The sequence below is a fragment of the Megalobrama amblycephala genome, linkage group LG20 (genome assembly GCF_018812025.1).
Source record: "Megalobrama amblycephala isolate DHTTF-2021 linkage group LG20, ASM1881202v1, whole genome shotgun sequence".
NCBI classification, from domain to species: Eukaryota; Metazoa; Chordata; class Actinopteri; order Cypriniformes; family Xenocyprididae; genus Megalobrama; species Megalobrama amblycephala.
The window spans coordinates 24,080,109-24,096,072 of NC_063063.1; the positions used below are offsets into that span (position 1 = coordinate 24,080,109).

A 15,964-nucleotide genomic window follows, 5' to 3' on the forward strand; every position below is an offset into this window, starting at 1 on the left:
ATAAAACTTGCATAGACAAGTCCATATTAAACCCTGCGGCTCGTGACGACACACTGATGTCCTAAGACACGAAACGATCGGTTTGTGTGAGAAACCGAACAGTATTTATATCATTTTTTACCTCTAATACACCACTATGTCCAACGGCATTCTTCACTCGATTCGTTTGGTCTGATCGAGCTCTGACAACGGCAGAGATGTCTCGCTCTCATTGAAGTATATGCGCGAGACATCACTGCCGCTGTCAGAGCGCGATCAGACCAAACGAATCAAGTGATGAATGCAGTTGGACATAGTGGTGTATTAGAGGTAAAAAATTATATAAAAACTGTTTGGTTTCTCGCACAAACCGATCGTTTCGTGTCTTAGGACATCAATGTGTCGTCACGAGCCGCAGGGTTTAAATTGGACTTGTCTATGCACGTTTTATTTACTCTTATAGTAGAAGTTCCCATCCACTAGCATTATTTGACTGACAGACGGCAACGGTTGGAGTTAAAAATCATCATTTGTGTTCTACTGAAGAAACAAAGTCACCTACATCTTGGATGCGCTGGGGGTAAGCAGATAAACATCAAATTTTCATTTTTGGGTGAACTATCCCTTTAAGCAGCATAACTGTTTTCAACATTGATCATATTAAGAAAGATGTTTCTTGAACAGCAAATCAGCATATTAGAATGATTTCTGAAGGATCATGTGACACTGAAGACTGGAGTAACGATGCTGAAAATACTGCTTTGCATTAAAGGAATTATATTAAAATAGAAAACTGTTATTTTAAATTGTATTAATATTTCACAATACTACTGTTTTTTGCATTTCTGATCAAATAAGTGCCGCCTCAGTGAGCATAAGAGACTTCTTTTAAAAACATGAAAAAAAATATATTACCAACCTAAAACTTTGAAAGGTAGTGTACATTTTGCATGTCAATGTGCTCTTGATGAGTTTAAGTCACTATGCAGAATTACTAAGAAAAAACTCCAGTATTTCCATCAGAGAAGAGCAGAAAAAGAACATGCATGTCTTAGTTTATATGCTGACTACTTGATTACAGGAAAATTCCAGTTGCTGTCTTGGATTTTTGTGCATGTGAATGTGGTCACTGTCTTAACCAGTACTTATGGAGATAACATCTACCTACAATTGCAACTGCAACATACTCTTTACGCACTGTCTAAATGCTGCTAGTGGTTCACATTAAAGGGATACTTCACCCAAACACAAAGGAAGATATTTTGAAGAATGTTTGTAACCAAACTTCCATAGTATTTTTTCCATATTATGGAAGCCACAACTGTTTGCTTACAATATATCAACCTTTGTGCTCAGCAGAACAAAGAAATTCATACATGTTTGGAACAATTTGAGGGTGTGTAAATGATGACAGATTTTTTCATTTTTGGGTGAACTATCCCTTTAAGTCACATTAAGGCTGGAAATAGTCTTGATGATCAGTATGGTACATCCCTTCAAATCATTCTGAATTCTTTGCGATACTATTGAGAAACAACTCAGGATGCTTTTCTGTTGTGGTGTTAAACACAAGTGTTACAGAAATGGTTGCTGCTACTTGCACTACATTCTTTCCTCTAACTGAAAGCACTTATGTCTTCCTGTATGCATTATAAAATAAGAACAAACATTAACACCCAGATAGTCAAGTTTGATCAGAATACATCCTGCCAAACCACTGTCTAACTTGTGTGTATATATAAAGAATTGTCTTGTGTGAAAATGTTGCAGTAACTTATAAAACTAAAGCCATGAGTTATGAAAGGCAGCTCTGAATACAAATGTCCATTTGGAGCCTGAAACAGGAATTTTAAAAAACTATACATATATTTAAGAAAAAAAAAAAAATCTTTATTTCATTTACATCAGAGGAACATTTCATAAAATAACAATGATTTCAAATAGTATATATGCTAGCTATGTATTATATACAGTCCTACATACAAAACAATGGTGACTGCAGGGACGATTTTCATCATCAAAAGCTAATCTTTCACACAAAACACAGTGCCTGGGTTGTACAGTATTGTGCACCGAGTAGTTGAAAGTGTATCAGTATCTTGTACACAATTGGATCACCTGCTTGAAATGATGTAACTGTCCTCATACAATCTGTTTGGACTAAGCTGAAGTTTAGTTGATGTGTATCTAAAAAGGACTGAACTATACTTGTGCATACTAAATTCAGGAGCACTACCATTCCTGTGTTTTACCATTCTGAAATGAATTAAGCCATTATATATATTGGTTAGACACCGGCATTAGTTTGTTGTATGGACATGGTAAAATATTTAAGATTTTGTGGTGACGTGACACTGCAGAGTGCTTAGTTAGGTGCAAGCTAATTTTAGGTCATTCCTGGTCTGCCCGTAGAAGACGAGTCCTCGTATTACATCGAGCGCAGTGAATGATCTAAACTAGCATATTACAAGCTCTGATTGTTTTAAAATTCATTTGTGAATATCGGACATGGCTTTCAATTTGCAGTCACTTGATTTACACCCTAATTCACCTGTCAATTGGCTTACACCTTCTCTAAATTCATAGATAAAGAGTGCCTTATTATGTACATTAACAGACCTGAGTCCAGCATGCATTTTCAGAATAGCCTCTCTACAGTGTGATGTGCTAGTACGCGTTTTCTCTAAGGTAAAGAGACTATGCTATATAAAATTTCGAAGGATCTGGCATCAAGTTCCTCAATTGAAGTCTCAACCTTCATGGCACGCAGAGAGAAATCCTCTAAACCTGAGTTTTGGATATGTAAGCAATCGTCAAGCCCCAAAAAACCCTTCCTGAAAGAGTCTAAATTCCAGTGAGAATCAAACCGGCATCTTCTGTAAACAACAGCATTATTGATCATCCTGGAAAGACTCCAAAGCAGGGCTGCAAATTTCACATGGTTTCTAGACCTCAGCTCTTAAATAAGACATTATTTTATTTCTTTTCCTTATCTAGACCGACCGAAGAGTGTCAAAAGTGGCCAAATGCATATGTCTGAGTAAAATGTGACCCAGAACCGCAGTAGCACCATGTGTGACTGTCTCGTAAAGGGGAAAAGCTTACAAGAACTTGATGTTATTTTCTCAAGATTTTCTTTTATATAGCACCTATGTGAAGTTCATGGTCAACACATCAAGTAGAGCCCCACATAATCACTATGAACATGAAAAAGTGCTATAAGAAAGAACATAAATGCATTTAGAGGGCCTATATTTGTGCCAGGCCTTAAAGCGACCCATAAAGTCCCTCTAAAAGGTCCCCTGTACATTGTTCCTTAATGCCAATGGGTGCTGGAAGAGTCACTGTCCATCACGTTTGACCTTGCTGCCCACGAGTTTGCAGGCTACTGAAGTGGGCCTCCCTCAAGATACGGTTGATGTGATCATATGAGATGTTGTGGCTCAAGGAAATGGCCGGCTCTTCTGCTGCGTTGGTGGGAGCAATAGGGCTGCAGGGAGCCTGGGAAACATGGACTCCTCTTTGGTCAGTCTTCTGGATGCTGGAACTGGCACCTGCCATGCGCTCCGGACTGCTAATCCCACTGCTGTCACTGCTGGAAGACTGTTGGGGGAAAAAAAAGATTTGAGAATAAGGGTTTCTGTGCTGTACTGCTTCTGATTAAAGTTTACTTTGGGTTTACAAGTTAATATACTACTGTTCAAAAGAAGTATTTAATTGAAGAGGAAATCAATATGTATAACATAGGCGCAGTACAAGCATGGTGAGAACTGGCGGATGCGGAAGCGCAGAGGATGGAGCAAAACAAAACGGCGGTCATGAATTAGAAGTCTGAAACGAGACGATTTAAAGGTGCCCAAGAATGCTTTTTCACAAGATGTAATATAAGTCTAAGGTGTCCCCTGAATGTGTCTGTGAAGTTTCAGCTCAAATTAATTCGCGTGCTCCCTGCCACACGAGCTCTCGATTATATTACAGCACATTTACAAAGTTCACACAGCTAATATAACCCTCAAATGGATCTTTACAAGATGTTCGTCATGCATGCTGTATGCATGCTTCGAATTATCTGAGTAAAGTATTTATTTTGATGTTTATATTTGATTCTCTATGAGTTTGAAGCTGTGCTCTGTGGCTAACGGCTAATGCTACACTGTTGGAGAGATTTATAAAGAATGAAGTTGTGTTTATGAATTATACAGACTGCGAGTATTTAAAAATGAAAATAGCGATGGCTCTTGAGAAACGATGGTAACTTTAACCTCATTTAACAGTACATTAGCAACATGCTAACGAAACATTTAGATAGACAATTTACAAATATCACTAAAAATATCATGCTATCATGGATCATGTCAGTTATTATCGCTCCATCTGCCATTTTCGCTGTTGTTCTTGCTTACCTAGTCTGTTGATTCACCTGTGCAGATCCAGACGTTACTGGCTGCCCTTGTCTAATGCCTTTAATAATGTTGGGAACATGGGCTGGTATATGCAAATATTGGGGGCGTACACCCCAACTGTTACGTAACAGTCGGTGTTATGTTGAGATCCATGTGTTTTCCGGAAGTCTTTTAAACAAATGAGATTTACATAAGAAAGAGAAAGCAATGGAGTTTGAAACTCAATGTATGTCTTTTCCATGTACTGAACTCTTGTTATTCAACTATGCCAAGGTAAATTCAAATTTTGAATCTAGGGCACCTTTAAAGAAAAATGTCAGGAGGATTTCGATATAAGGTAAGAGAAGGATTTCACCCTTCCGTTGGAAATCAACTCACTCGTGATCATGCGTACGGCCGCTGCCGGAAACCAGTGATTATAGTTTATAAAAGTTTTAAATATGGATATTTTTCTTATAAAAACCCGTCGCTTTGCTTCAGAAGGCATTTATTAACCATAATTAAGTATTATGGATTACTTTTATGATGTATGGATGTGATTTTTGGAGCTTCAAAAACTCAGGCACTAATCAATGCCATTACAAAGCTGGGAAGAGCCAGGATATTTTAAAATAAATCTCTGATTATCTTTGTGTTCGGCTGAAAGAAGAAAGTCATATACTAAAGTCATATATAGTCATAGGATGGCTTGAGGGTGAGTAAATTATGGGATGATTTTTATTTTTGGGTGATCTATTCCTTTAAATTGGTTATTATGCAATGTAAATTATTTTAATATTTTGGCTAAAAATGTCTTACGATTGGGCTGTCAAGTAATAAAATAATAAAAAAAGAGATTAAAATTTGGTTTATCACATTGGAAATGGAAGGTCGGGTCAGATACCATCCATTTGATACAGCTTTGCAATCAGCCTTAACTCCATACTTTTGTAAGAGCCGAGTGTGGACCTTTACGAAATACATTCTATAACGAACGTCACGCCAGTCTCAGTTGGCATTTCTTGAATGAAAGATTGGTTCTGGCCAGCTGTTGCATCTTCTTACCTCAGAGTCCCAGACATCACGGCCAACCTCAGGGAGAAAGGAGTAACCTCCAGACCTCTTTGCCTGGGGCAAGACCTGGAGCTGATCAGCATCACAGCTGCGTCTGCGTTTTCTGTGAACAGAGACCATCACCTTTGACTACTCTGTTCAGCATACACAGAATTATTCATAACAGCCAGGCCTGTATGAGCTGGTTCAGAATATTTTAGATGCAAATCTTTTCTAGTAGTAAGAGTACCACCGAGCATCACCATTTCTTTAAGGGTTAGTTCACCCAAAAATGAATTATTACATTCAAACCCATGTTTTAAAGGGTTAGTTCACCCAAAAATTCTGTCATTAATTTCTCAATCTCATGTCACTCCAAACCCGTAAGACCTTCGTTCATCTTCAGTACACAAATTAAGATATTTTTGATGAAATCCATGAGCTATCTGGCCTCCGATAGACTGCAACACAATTAGCACTTTTAAGGCCCAGAAAGGTAGTAAAGACATCATTAAAATAGTCCATGTGACTACAGTGGTTCAACCAAACAAAAATAATGACTTTATTTGTTCTTATGTTGAAATTTTTGATATAAGTCATTATTTTTGTTTGTTTTTTGCACACAAAAAGTATTCTTGTCGCTTCATAACATTAAGGTTGAACCACTGTAGTCACATGGACTATTTTAACAATGTCTTTACTACCTTTCTGGGCCTTGAAATTGGTAATTGTGTTGCAGTCTATCAGAGGCCAGATAGCTCATTGATTTCATCAAAAATATCTTAATTTGTGTCCCAATGGGTTTGGAACTACATGAGGGTGAGAAATTAATGACAGAATTTTCATTTTTGGGTGAACTAACCCTTTAAAAAAGGGGTTTGAATGTAATAACGTAATAATTAACCTTATAGAAACTAAATGTGTTCCAAATAATATTTATAATATTAATTTTTCACTATATAAATTGAGCTTTTATACAAGAAACTAAATAGATGCCTATAAAATTTTAGGTTGGGGGTCCCTCACTATTCCATTCTCCCATATATATTTATCCATGGATTGAAAAGAAAGAAGATTGAAAACCCCTGTCTTAAGAAATGGAGCACTGCAGACTTGATTGCAACCATTAGTCATCAATATGTCCACTGCAGGATTATGACTCAGATATAAGAATAAAAATGTCATCAACACAAAAGCCTGATGCTGCATAACAGCACAGGCTCATTTAACCAATATAGTAGTAGCTAGTCAAGAGGATCAGCCTTCTAAAAGTACATCTAAAAATAACCACCAGACATGAAGTACTACACTAAATCTGCATGTACACTGACAACAGCAGCCACATGGATGTTTACAGGACATGTGTTACATAAAAGCAACATGAAACATGCGTGCAAACACAATTATGAAGAAATTATGTTACCTGTTTTCTGTCAACATGTCGTATCTGTGCATTTGACAGCCAAATATGGGCACACAACAGTCTCAGTCTCAGAGACCACCGGCTTCTTTTCAGCAAAATGAAGGGATCTGCCAAGATTTCCCCTAATGATGAGCGAAATGACAAATATAATTCATTATGAGAAGCTGCAGACGCGTTTACATTGCAGTGCAGGTGTGCAGAAAGCATTAATATATATATTCAGAGCTAATATTATCAGCTAATACGCATTCGTGAGATACACTGAGCTATTATAGTCATACTAGAAAAATGATCTGCATAGGAGTGACGAAGAACGGAAGGGAACCACCTTATCTATATATAATTTTAATATAAACGTCTAGTACTAATTGACATTATTGAGACAAAATGGCTCGTGTGCACAAGTCACGCTGATACAAAACGATACTAATGTTGCCATGCAAAAATAGTGCGTTGAGAATGTCAAGCAGAGAGACAGATAGCACAATGCTATGTGTAGTTCACTTTACTTCCTCCTAGCGATGAACTGTTCCTACTACAGAAGCAACGAAGTGAATTAGACGGAATAAACAGAGTTTGTGAAGCGACGACAGGGGTGTGATGTACTCTACCTCTCTCTGTTCACAGATGGATATTGAGTTCAGTCATTTTCTGAAGTTACAACGTATCCATCTCGCCGGATCTCATTCTTTCTCTCTCTCTCTCACTCGCTCGCTCTTCCATCTGTTGCTGTCATAATGACGTAACTTGCGTGCCTTTGAGCGAGGGGTGACGTACGATTCGCACGTAACGTTTTATTTTTAATTAAATTATTTTTTTCAGGGTTTTTTTTCTACATTAAATAATCGGGGATTTGGATTAGACAATTTATCCGTTGATTTGTAATGTTATCTCATTCAACATTTTATTCAGTCATGACGTCAATTCGTAGTCCAATCCGCAAAGCTAATTCGCCATTTACCCCTAAACTTCTGTATTAGCCAAACATTTGACTCTTTGAAAATAGACCCTTGCTACGTTTATTTTAAAATATTTTAATACTATTCTTTGAAAAATATCTATATTAAAAATGTACATTTATAAAGAAAGTACCTTATTTTTATTTTCAGGAAATCTTTAAGAACTCTAAAATGACTTGTAATTGCTTGTAAGACACTTTGATGGTGTAATACTTAGATAATATAATACATATTATATATACATATATTTATACATATTATATTTATACATATTAATTATTATTATTATTATATTTACAAAATATAAATAGGCATATATATAGGCGTCCTATTTATAATATTTTGTTTATTGCCTTTCTGCTTATAAATGTTGTGTTCTTTGTCGCTAGATAGATAGATAGATAGATAGATAGATAGATAGATAGATAGATAGATTTATGACTACAAACTAAATACAAACTTTTTTTTTTTTGCGAGAATGTGAATTACCTCGGAGAAATATCTGGAAAGACTAGATATTCTGTTTAAAATATTTTAATACTATTCTTTGAAAAATATCTATATTAAAAATGTACATTTATAAAGAAAGTACCTTATTTTTATTTTCAGGAAATCTTTAAAGAACTCTAAAATGACTTGTAATTGCTTGTAAGACACTTTGATGGTGTAATACTTAGATAATATAATACATATTATATATACATATATTTATACATATTATATTTATACATATTAAATATTATTATTATTATTATATTTACAAAATATAAATAGGCATATATATAGGCGTCCTATTTATAATATTTTGTTTATTGCCTTTCTGCTTATAAATGTTGTGTTCTTTGTCGCTAGATAGATAGATAGATAGATAGATAGATAGATAGATAGATAGATAGATAGATAGATAGATAGATAGATAGATAGATAGATAGATAGATAGATAGATAGATAGATTTATGACTACAAACTAAATACAAACTTTTTTTTTTTTTTTGCGAGAATGTGAATTACCTCGGAGAAATATCTGGAAAGACTAGATATTCTGTTTTAAATATAATAAAACATTTCTTCTGAATAAATAAATAAATACATACATACATATATAAAAAACTTCCGTCCAGAAATGAATGCGGAGGAACGACGTGACCAACGGTGTTATGTACGTGCAGTTCTTACACACAGGCATTGATAGAGACGGCTAACGGGGTCTTTCGTAACTCAAAATAATCTAGCATGTCCTCTAGCGGGTCCATTGCTTATCGCAGTGTCCGTTATTTTACTGCATTTCTCCCATGGTAACAAACGGCAAGTTTCATATATACGCAAACGAACTAGTTAAAGATGCCACTGACTTGGTTAAAAGTGGCAGCATAAGGAAGGTTCCCAACTCAAGAGTTTATAATTGACTTAAAGACACCAGAGAGAAGATCTTTCCCTCTTCCATTGAAAGATGGCAGTGAAATTATAAAATATGAGTTTAGGTGAGTGGCAAATCTACATATTTGATAGATTATTTGTCCATTTTAGTATCCCATGCCTTGTGTGTAGTTTTTAAGACCCCATGAAATCAAAATTGGTGTTTTGTGGATATTAGTAGTAGCCCATATCTGTTTTGAGATGTTGGTGTTCAACTGAAAGTTGACAAAAATAAGTTGTAGCAGTTATACATATATTTAAAATATAAAGCTATGTAATAGATAGGTTAGGTTAAAGGAATTACATCAACACAACACAGAAAACTGCTCATAAAGTGATTTCATGTTTCCTTCTGAGAGATATAGGGGAAAATATTAAGGTTCTTAGTTTCTACAAGAATTACAGGGATTTCAACCCTACCGATCCAGTCCTGTAATATCTGGCAAATTCTTTTCTCTTTCAGAAAAATGTCCATATTGTGGAAAGCCATTCAAGAGGCTGAAAACCCACCTACCACACTGCAAAATGGCACCAGTTGCACAACCCATGAAAAGCATTAAAGCACCCAAAGAACTTGGTGCAGCCACTTCCAGACAGAAGATCCATAGAAAAACAACAACTGATGTCATCTTTGATGAGAGACTAACCTCCAAAAGCAGGAGGAAAGAAGAGATTCACAATGCCAACAGCCTTCTCACAAATACTGAGGTCAAAGTCTCATCATCTGAAACTCTGGACATGGAGAGACCTAAAAGCAAATGGCTTGCTAAAAGACAAAGGGAGCTCGAGAGATTACAGCTGTTAGTGCCAGTCTCAAAGAAGCCAAGCGGCCCTACCTCATTATCCAAGCATGAAGGAGATAAAAGCTTTTCTGAGATCTCCAAAGGACCAAATCAAGGAACATCTCAAAGTAATGGAAAAAGTACTAAAGGCAATAAGAAGATGGCACCATTATCAGAGCAGTTGTCCATCACCACAAGTAAAATCAATCCCCTTGGATTTGTGCCAGCCACTCTGAAAAACGCATCTGAGTGCAGTGTACAACATGAAAATCCAAAACTCAAAACAAAAGTTCACTTCTTGGAGGAGCTTGAAAGACTTACAAACAGCCAGAACAATAATTTCGATCTAGTATCGAGAGCAAAAGAACATAAAGCTCATGCTTTCTTTACATCCAAGACTTCAGTGTGGGACCACATCAATTACAGTTTGTATTACAAGAGGTCTTATAATCCGTTTGTGCCTTATCCTATTATTGAAACATCCAAAGATTCTGCTCTGGAGACTATGCAACAATCAAACAAGCCTGAAACGGCAGTTACCAAGGTTGCCTTTCCCTCACTGACTGTATCTGAAACCATTCATCAACCTGCAGATGACATCCTTAATTCAAGATTGCAAGGTGTAAGAAGTCTATCATGTAGTTCAGAGACTGCTTACAGAACCTCCACTGCACCTTTAGGCAGCTATGCTAATGAAAATATTTGGAAGAAGGATCGATTTCCTGGGGCATCCTCCCAAAGTGAAGGTAATGCATGATTTATGTGATGTTTGGTTGTTTATATCATTATTTTTATGTGAAGAGAAATCCTTTTAAAAAGAGAAATCACTTCAAAGGCCTGTCCACACCAAGGATGAAGAGAATAGCACACCACAACAATAGTGATAATGATCACAAAGTTTTTTTTAGGTGATAACAACATTGACAGCCAATCAGAATCCATCCTGCTTTAAAGAGCACAAGCATTCAAAGCAGCAGTCGGCTGCACATACCCACACTTGCGGTCTTGGCCACTTGAGAGCGCGTGTATGCGACAGGAAGTAAGTGCACAAGACTGTCCCATGTCTTAAAAATGCCCAAGTGCAGTGCCCTTAATGCACACTAAACCCACACTATCTAAGCGTATCCCATCATGCATTATGTTCGGGAAATTGCGAGATGTCAAGGAAAACATACGACTTTAAGATAAATTAATTATATATTACATTAATTTGGTAGAAAAATATAAAATGTTTCACATTTTATTGATGCAAAGATGAGTGGGCTATGTGTATTTTGTACATGATTTGCAACTGCTGTTTATCACTTAAAGAAGCACCACAATTGTGACTTCTGTTAGTTACACAGCGACCACTGAACAGACACTTAGAAGTGTATTTTAAAATGCAAAGTACTGAAAATAATATTTTTTTTTAAAAGTTATGTAAACACTTGCATTTTTTACAACACTATAAGTGTGTTCCATCAGGTAATCAAAAGTTCTACACACACTTGCGGTCTTCACGCCGACTTGAACACTTGGGCCAAATACAGGAAATACATCATGTAAGTAGACAAGTGGTCAAGTGCAAAGACTGCAAGTGTGGGTATTTGGACAAGGCTAACAACTGTGTGTATGCTTAAGATAAACAGAACGTTATTGTGTGTTGGTGTGAATGCTACGCTAATATAGTTATCTTTATAGTTATCTTTCTTGCTGTGAACAGGGCTTGATAGTTGTGTTTCTTTACAACTTTCACTTAATTAGATTACAGTTTAGTTAAAGGGTTAGTTCACCCAAAAATGAAAATTATGTCATTAATGACTCACCCTCATGTCGTTCCAAACCCGTAAGACCTCCGTTCATCTTCGGAACACAGTTTAAGATATTTTAGATTTAGTCCGAGAGCTTTCTGTCCCTCCATTGAAAATGGATGTACGGTATACTGTCCATGTCCAGAAAGGTAATAAAAACATCATCAAAGTAGTCCATGTGACATCAGTGGGTTAGTTAGAAGTTTTTGAAGCATCAAAAATACATTTTGGTCCAAAAATAACAAAAAAACGACTTTATTCAGCATTGTATTCTCTTCCGGAATCCTTTCCATTGAATTGATTCCATTGAATTGATTCCACTGAATCCTTTCATCTGTCGGCGTTGGTAATGCACTTTTACGTAGTTGTTTTTGGCGATTAGGACATCTGCGACATGCACACTTACGCACCATTTTAAAAAATATAGCAATACCAAAATACAAACAATGTAGAATAGCTTGAATACAGCGTGCGTCTCCCTCAGACTGTAAACGAAGCTCGGGCGCACCGGATAACACGTCAGCAGCGTCTTACATCAGCAGCGTCAATGCGGAGTCGTGAACCCGGATTGACAACAGACCCAGAAGAGAAGACAATGCTGAATAAAGTCGTAGTTTTTGTTATTTTTGGACCAAAATGTATTTTCAATGCTTCAAAAACTTTTAACTAACCCACTGATGTCACATGGACTACTTTGATGATGTTTTTATTACCTTTCTGGACATGGACAGTATACCGTACATACATTTTCAACGGAGGGACAGAAAGCTCTCGGACTAAATCTAAAATATCTTAAACTGTGTTCCGAAGATGAACGGAGGTCTTACGGGTTTGGAACGACATGAGGGTGAGTCATTAATGACAGAATTTTCATTTTTGGGTGAACTAACCCTTTAAAGCTTGAACTGCCCTAAAAGGAGTCAAAACTAAAAGTTGGTCTCTGTTGGGGCCCTCTAATTTCCACGATGCACAAAATGCGGACGTGAGTCGTGGAATCAAGTAATAAAAATAGAATTTGCTGTATAATGCCGAATGTCACGGAATTTGGCATGAATAAATCAAAAGTAGGCATGTTCACTTAATGAAATGCAATATGTGAAAGTTAAACCGCAAAAGCCTGCTATTGAAATATGAAGTCTACATGTTCTGTGTCTCTGTGTGAATGAGCGGCACTCAAGCACGTGTGACACATCTGCAGTCTCATTATATGATGACATTTCAGAGCTGCTCTGAGAGTTCACTTCATGAGCAATTTACAATTTTATTTGATAGTATACAATTTCTAACATTTAATTATCACGAAAGGTTACATGTTAAGGTGCAGTCACAAACCAATAAGCTTTAAAGGATTAGTTCACTTTCAAATAAAATTTTCCTTTTAATTTACTCACCCGCATGTCATGATGTTTATGTCTTTCTTTCATCAGTCGAAAATAAATTAAGGTTTTATTATTATATAAACAGATGATCGCATTGCACATACTTCCGCTTTCCGTATTCTTCAAAAAGCTTACGCTGTATGTCCTACGACTTTCCTATTCAACTTATGGAACGAACGCAGCACCAGTTTTGTTTTTTTCCGTAAGTAGAATAGGGAAGGCGTATGACATACAGCGTAAGCTTTTTGAAGAATACTGAAAGGGGAAGCACATGTAAGACAATCATTTGTTTATATAAAGCATATACAGTTGTATTTTTGTAGAAAATGACCGATCATTTCGCTAGACCCTTATTCCTCATCTGGTATCGTTTAAAGCCCTTTGAAGCTGCACTGAAACTGTAATTTTGACCTTCAACCATTTGGAGGTCATTGAAGTCCACTATAAGGAGAAAAATCCTGGAATGTTTTCATCAATTCCCTAATTTCTTTTCAACTGAAGAAAGAAAGACATGAACATCTTGGAGGACATGGGGGTGAGTAAATTAAAAGGAAAATTTTATTTGAAAGTGGACTAATCCTTTAAGGGTTAGGGCACATGGTAAATCCGTGTGACCTAACTGAAACCATCGTGAAATCTGTGGAAAAACTTTCACCCTCACACAAAATTCCCAAACTCTTGGATTCCTATTGAAATGACTGCATTTCACTCACTAAAATTCATTTTTTTTTTAGCATTTTTTGTAGAGCACACTAAATTCAACAGTTGGTTCCAGAAGTACAAACTCAGAAGTACATTCATTTTCTCCATAGGGAAATACATTTTTAATGATAACTTTTAATGATAACCTTTTTAGACATTCTTGCTTTGAGCTACAAGGTTGTTAATTGGTGGTATATGCTTCACTTGAAGCTGTGAACCCGCATTATTTCAATTTATTTCTAAAATTACTGTATTTAACAGTGGAATTTGTCAAGAAAACTACATTACCCATGACAACAAGTAATGATCTCTTTAGCTCCGCCTACTCCCATGAAGCACTGTGAATGTAATCGAGTTGGTCTCTCTACGCTTTCAAAATACTTTACAATAAACTTAATACATTGTTGTTTTCATAGATACAATCAACATTTCAGCAAATTAGTAGTTTTATATTTCTACATTGTTTTTAGTTTGATAATGCTTCATGGGATTGTAGTTCTTTCCCTCACTAAAGCCTTTAAGGACACAGTCTTGTACCTTTTATGTTTTTGTCTGATTTTCAAATACTTTTTTGCTTCAAATCAAACTCAATGTTTGTAATGCTATGATTAACCTTGTAGCTGGTTGGCTTGGTTCATGGCTTATAACTCTATGGGAGAAATGAATGTAAAAAATAATTCGGGAACCAACGCCACTGAAAAAGTGGGCTGGCACTATTGCACTCTATAGACACTTGCATACAGAAGTCGTGTTCGGTATCCATAGCAACAGTACGCTGCCCACGAGCATTTCCTTTTAATATCAGTATTGAATGGTACTACAAAACACAAGTACTGTACTGTCTTTATCTATCACTTTATAATACATATCTCAAGTATATCTCAAAAAAGTGTTTTTTAAATATAGCTGACATTTTGCTAATTGTGCTATGGGCACCAAAGTTGAGCAACTCAATCCTGAAAAGAACGTTAAATCCCAAAAATGTAGGTTGAGGTTTACATTTAGGTACCTTCGAATTGTTTTGCAGATTCTTCAGCGCCATTCTGATTGCGGGACGTTGGATGTTGGTCCATGAAACCGTTTCTCATCTCATTCTTCCATTACATTTTCATTCATTCTTTCATGTGAATCTTTCATTTTATCTTCAAGTTCCACATCCTTCTTGTGCTTTCACACCAGTTTTCATGACATGTACATTAAAAATAATGAATTTCTCTTGCCAATTACCAAAACATGCCTTTGTTCATGTAGTGCCTCTAGTGCAGCGGAAACTTGGAGATGTCAGATTGAATGAACTTGGTGTCTGGCTTGCTGCCCGAACTCCGGTGTCACCCGGAGAGATTGTGACCATGTTGAAGCAAGGTTTGTTCCTTATCCAACATAATATTACATAACATTTGGGTTAGTGGTTTTTCTAGTGTTTTCTGGTTATGTGATGAGGTTGGCAGTGGTACTACAGGAAGTATATTGATGCTCGTAGAGGAGGAATCGGTGGGATATCCATGCTGTTGACTGGATACTGTGTTCTGTGTTACATATGGAGCTACCCACATCTCAGTGAGTCTGAATCAACGTCTGTCATCAACAAACATCTCATAATCATAAGCATGTGTGATTGAAATGTCTGTTTTATTCTGTTTTACAGAGAAAGAACGATGGAGGAAGTACCATTAGGGATGTTTGATGGTCTTCGTAGTTGTGTTCAGGGCCATGAGGGCACAATAAGATTATTAATAGGGTAAGATTATAATACCAGGAACTATTAGTTTACTACAGTTGAGGTTTGCTGTGTTTTTGTTGAAAAGTTGGTATCAAGACTGACTGATAAAGTACTTATGAATTAAAAATTTTGATAGGAACCTATCTGGAAGTGCAGATAATGGAATTATTTGTATCAAATATTTCTAAATGTTCATTTATTTGCAAAAAAAAGAATGCTTTTAACCTATACAGTTTTACTTTTTGTTATTCTGTAACCAAAAAGAGGACTTACCTGAGATCTAATAAATTATTCAGTATTGTTCTGCACTACTTTTTTGTCATGTGGTTCTTTTGTTTGTTGTTTGCATGATCATACTTGAATTTCCTAATTTTTA

At 36.2% G+C, this 15,964-nt stretch overlaps 2 protein-coding genes across 6 annotated transcripts; one reads left to right on the top strand and one right to left on the bottom strand.

Moving 5' to 3' along the window:
* Nucleotides 1–1,847: 1,847 nt before the first annotated feature.
* si:dkey-21c1.1 (uncharacterized protein LOC100150256 homolog) lies at nt 1,848–8,918 on the bottom strand. Of its 2 annotated transcripts, none has more exons than XM_048171668.1 (4): nt 8,895–8,918; nt 6,838–6,959; nt 5,427–5,538; nt 1,848–3,582 (listed from the first exon to the last, which is right to left on the bottom strand). In XM_048171668.1, exons 2-4 carry the CDS (start codon nt 6,867–6,869, stop codon nt 3,331–3,333), a joined length of 396 nt encoding a protein of 131 aa, XP_048027625.1. In that variant the 5' UTR covers nt 6,870–6,959; nt 8,895–8,918; the 3' UTR covers nt 1,848–3,330. The 2 variants fall into 2 exon arrangements, with proteins under 2 accessions (XP_048027625.1, XP_048027624.1); XM_048171667.1 differs by lacking the exon at nt 8,895–8,918 and adding an exon at nt 7,449–7,791.
* A 103-nt stretch (nt 8,919–9,021) lies between these two features.
* si:dkey-21c1.4 (uncharacterized protein C17orf80 homolog) lies at nt 9,022–15,899 on the top strand. Of its 4 annotated transcripts, none has more exons than XM_048171664.1 (5): nt 9,023–9,277; nt 9,676–10,740; nt 15,120–15,230; nt 15,349–15,425; nt 15,514–15,899. In XM_048171664.1, exons 1-4 carry the CDS (start codon nt 9,268–9,270, stop codon nt 15,378–15,380), a joined length of 1,218 nt encoding a protein of 405 aa, XP_048027621.1. In that variant the 5' UTR covers nt 9,023–9,267; the 3' UTR covers nt 15,381–15,425; nt 15,514–15,899. The 4 variants fall into 4 exon arrangements, with proteins under 4 accessions (XP_048027623.1, XP_048027622.1, XP_048027621.1 ...); XM_048171663.1 differs by having other exon boundaries at nt 9,026–9,277; nt 15,309–15,425; XM_048171666.1 differs by lacking the exons at nt 15,120–15,230; nt 15,349–15,425; nt 15,514–15,899 and adding an exon at nt 14,896–15,107 and having other exon boundaries at nt 9,022–9,277.
* Nucleotides 15,900–15,964: the final 65 nt, after the last annotated feature.

Coding starts and splice junctions, on each gene's coding strand:
- si:dkey-21c1.1 (XM_048171668.1), bottom strand. CDS start 6,869: ATGCACAGATACGACATGTTGACAGAAAACAG. Junction 5,539..6,837: donor GACATGTTGACAGAAAACAG/GTAACATAATTT, acceptor CTCTGTTCACAG/AAAACGCAGACGCAGCTGTG. Junction 3,583..5,426: donor GTGATGTCTGGGACTCTGAG/GTAAGAAGATGC, acceptor TTCCCCCAACAG/TCTTCCAGCAGTGACAGCAG.
- si:dkey-21c1.4 (XM_048171663.1), top strand. Junction 10,741..15,119: donor GGCATCCTCCCAAAGTGAAG/GTAATGCATGAT, acceptor TTGTTCATGTAG/TGCCTCTAGTGCAGCGGAAA. Junction 15,231..15,308: donor TGTGACCATGTTGAAGCAAG/GTTTGTTCCTTA, acceptor TTATGTGATGAG/GTTGGCAGTGGTACTACAGG.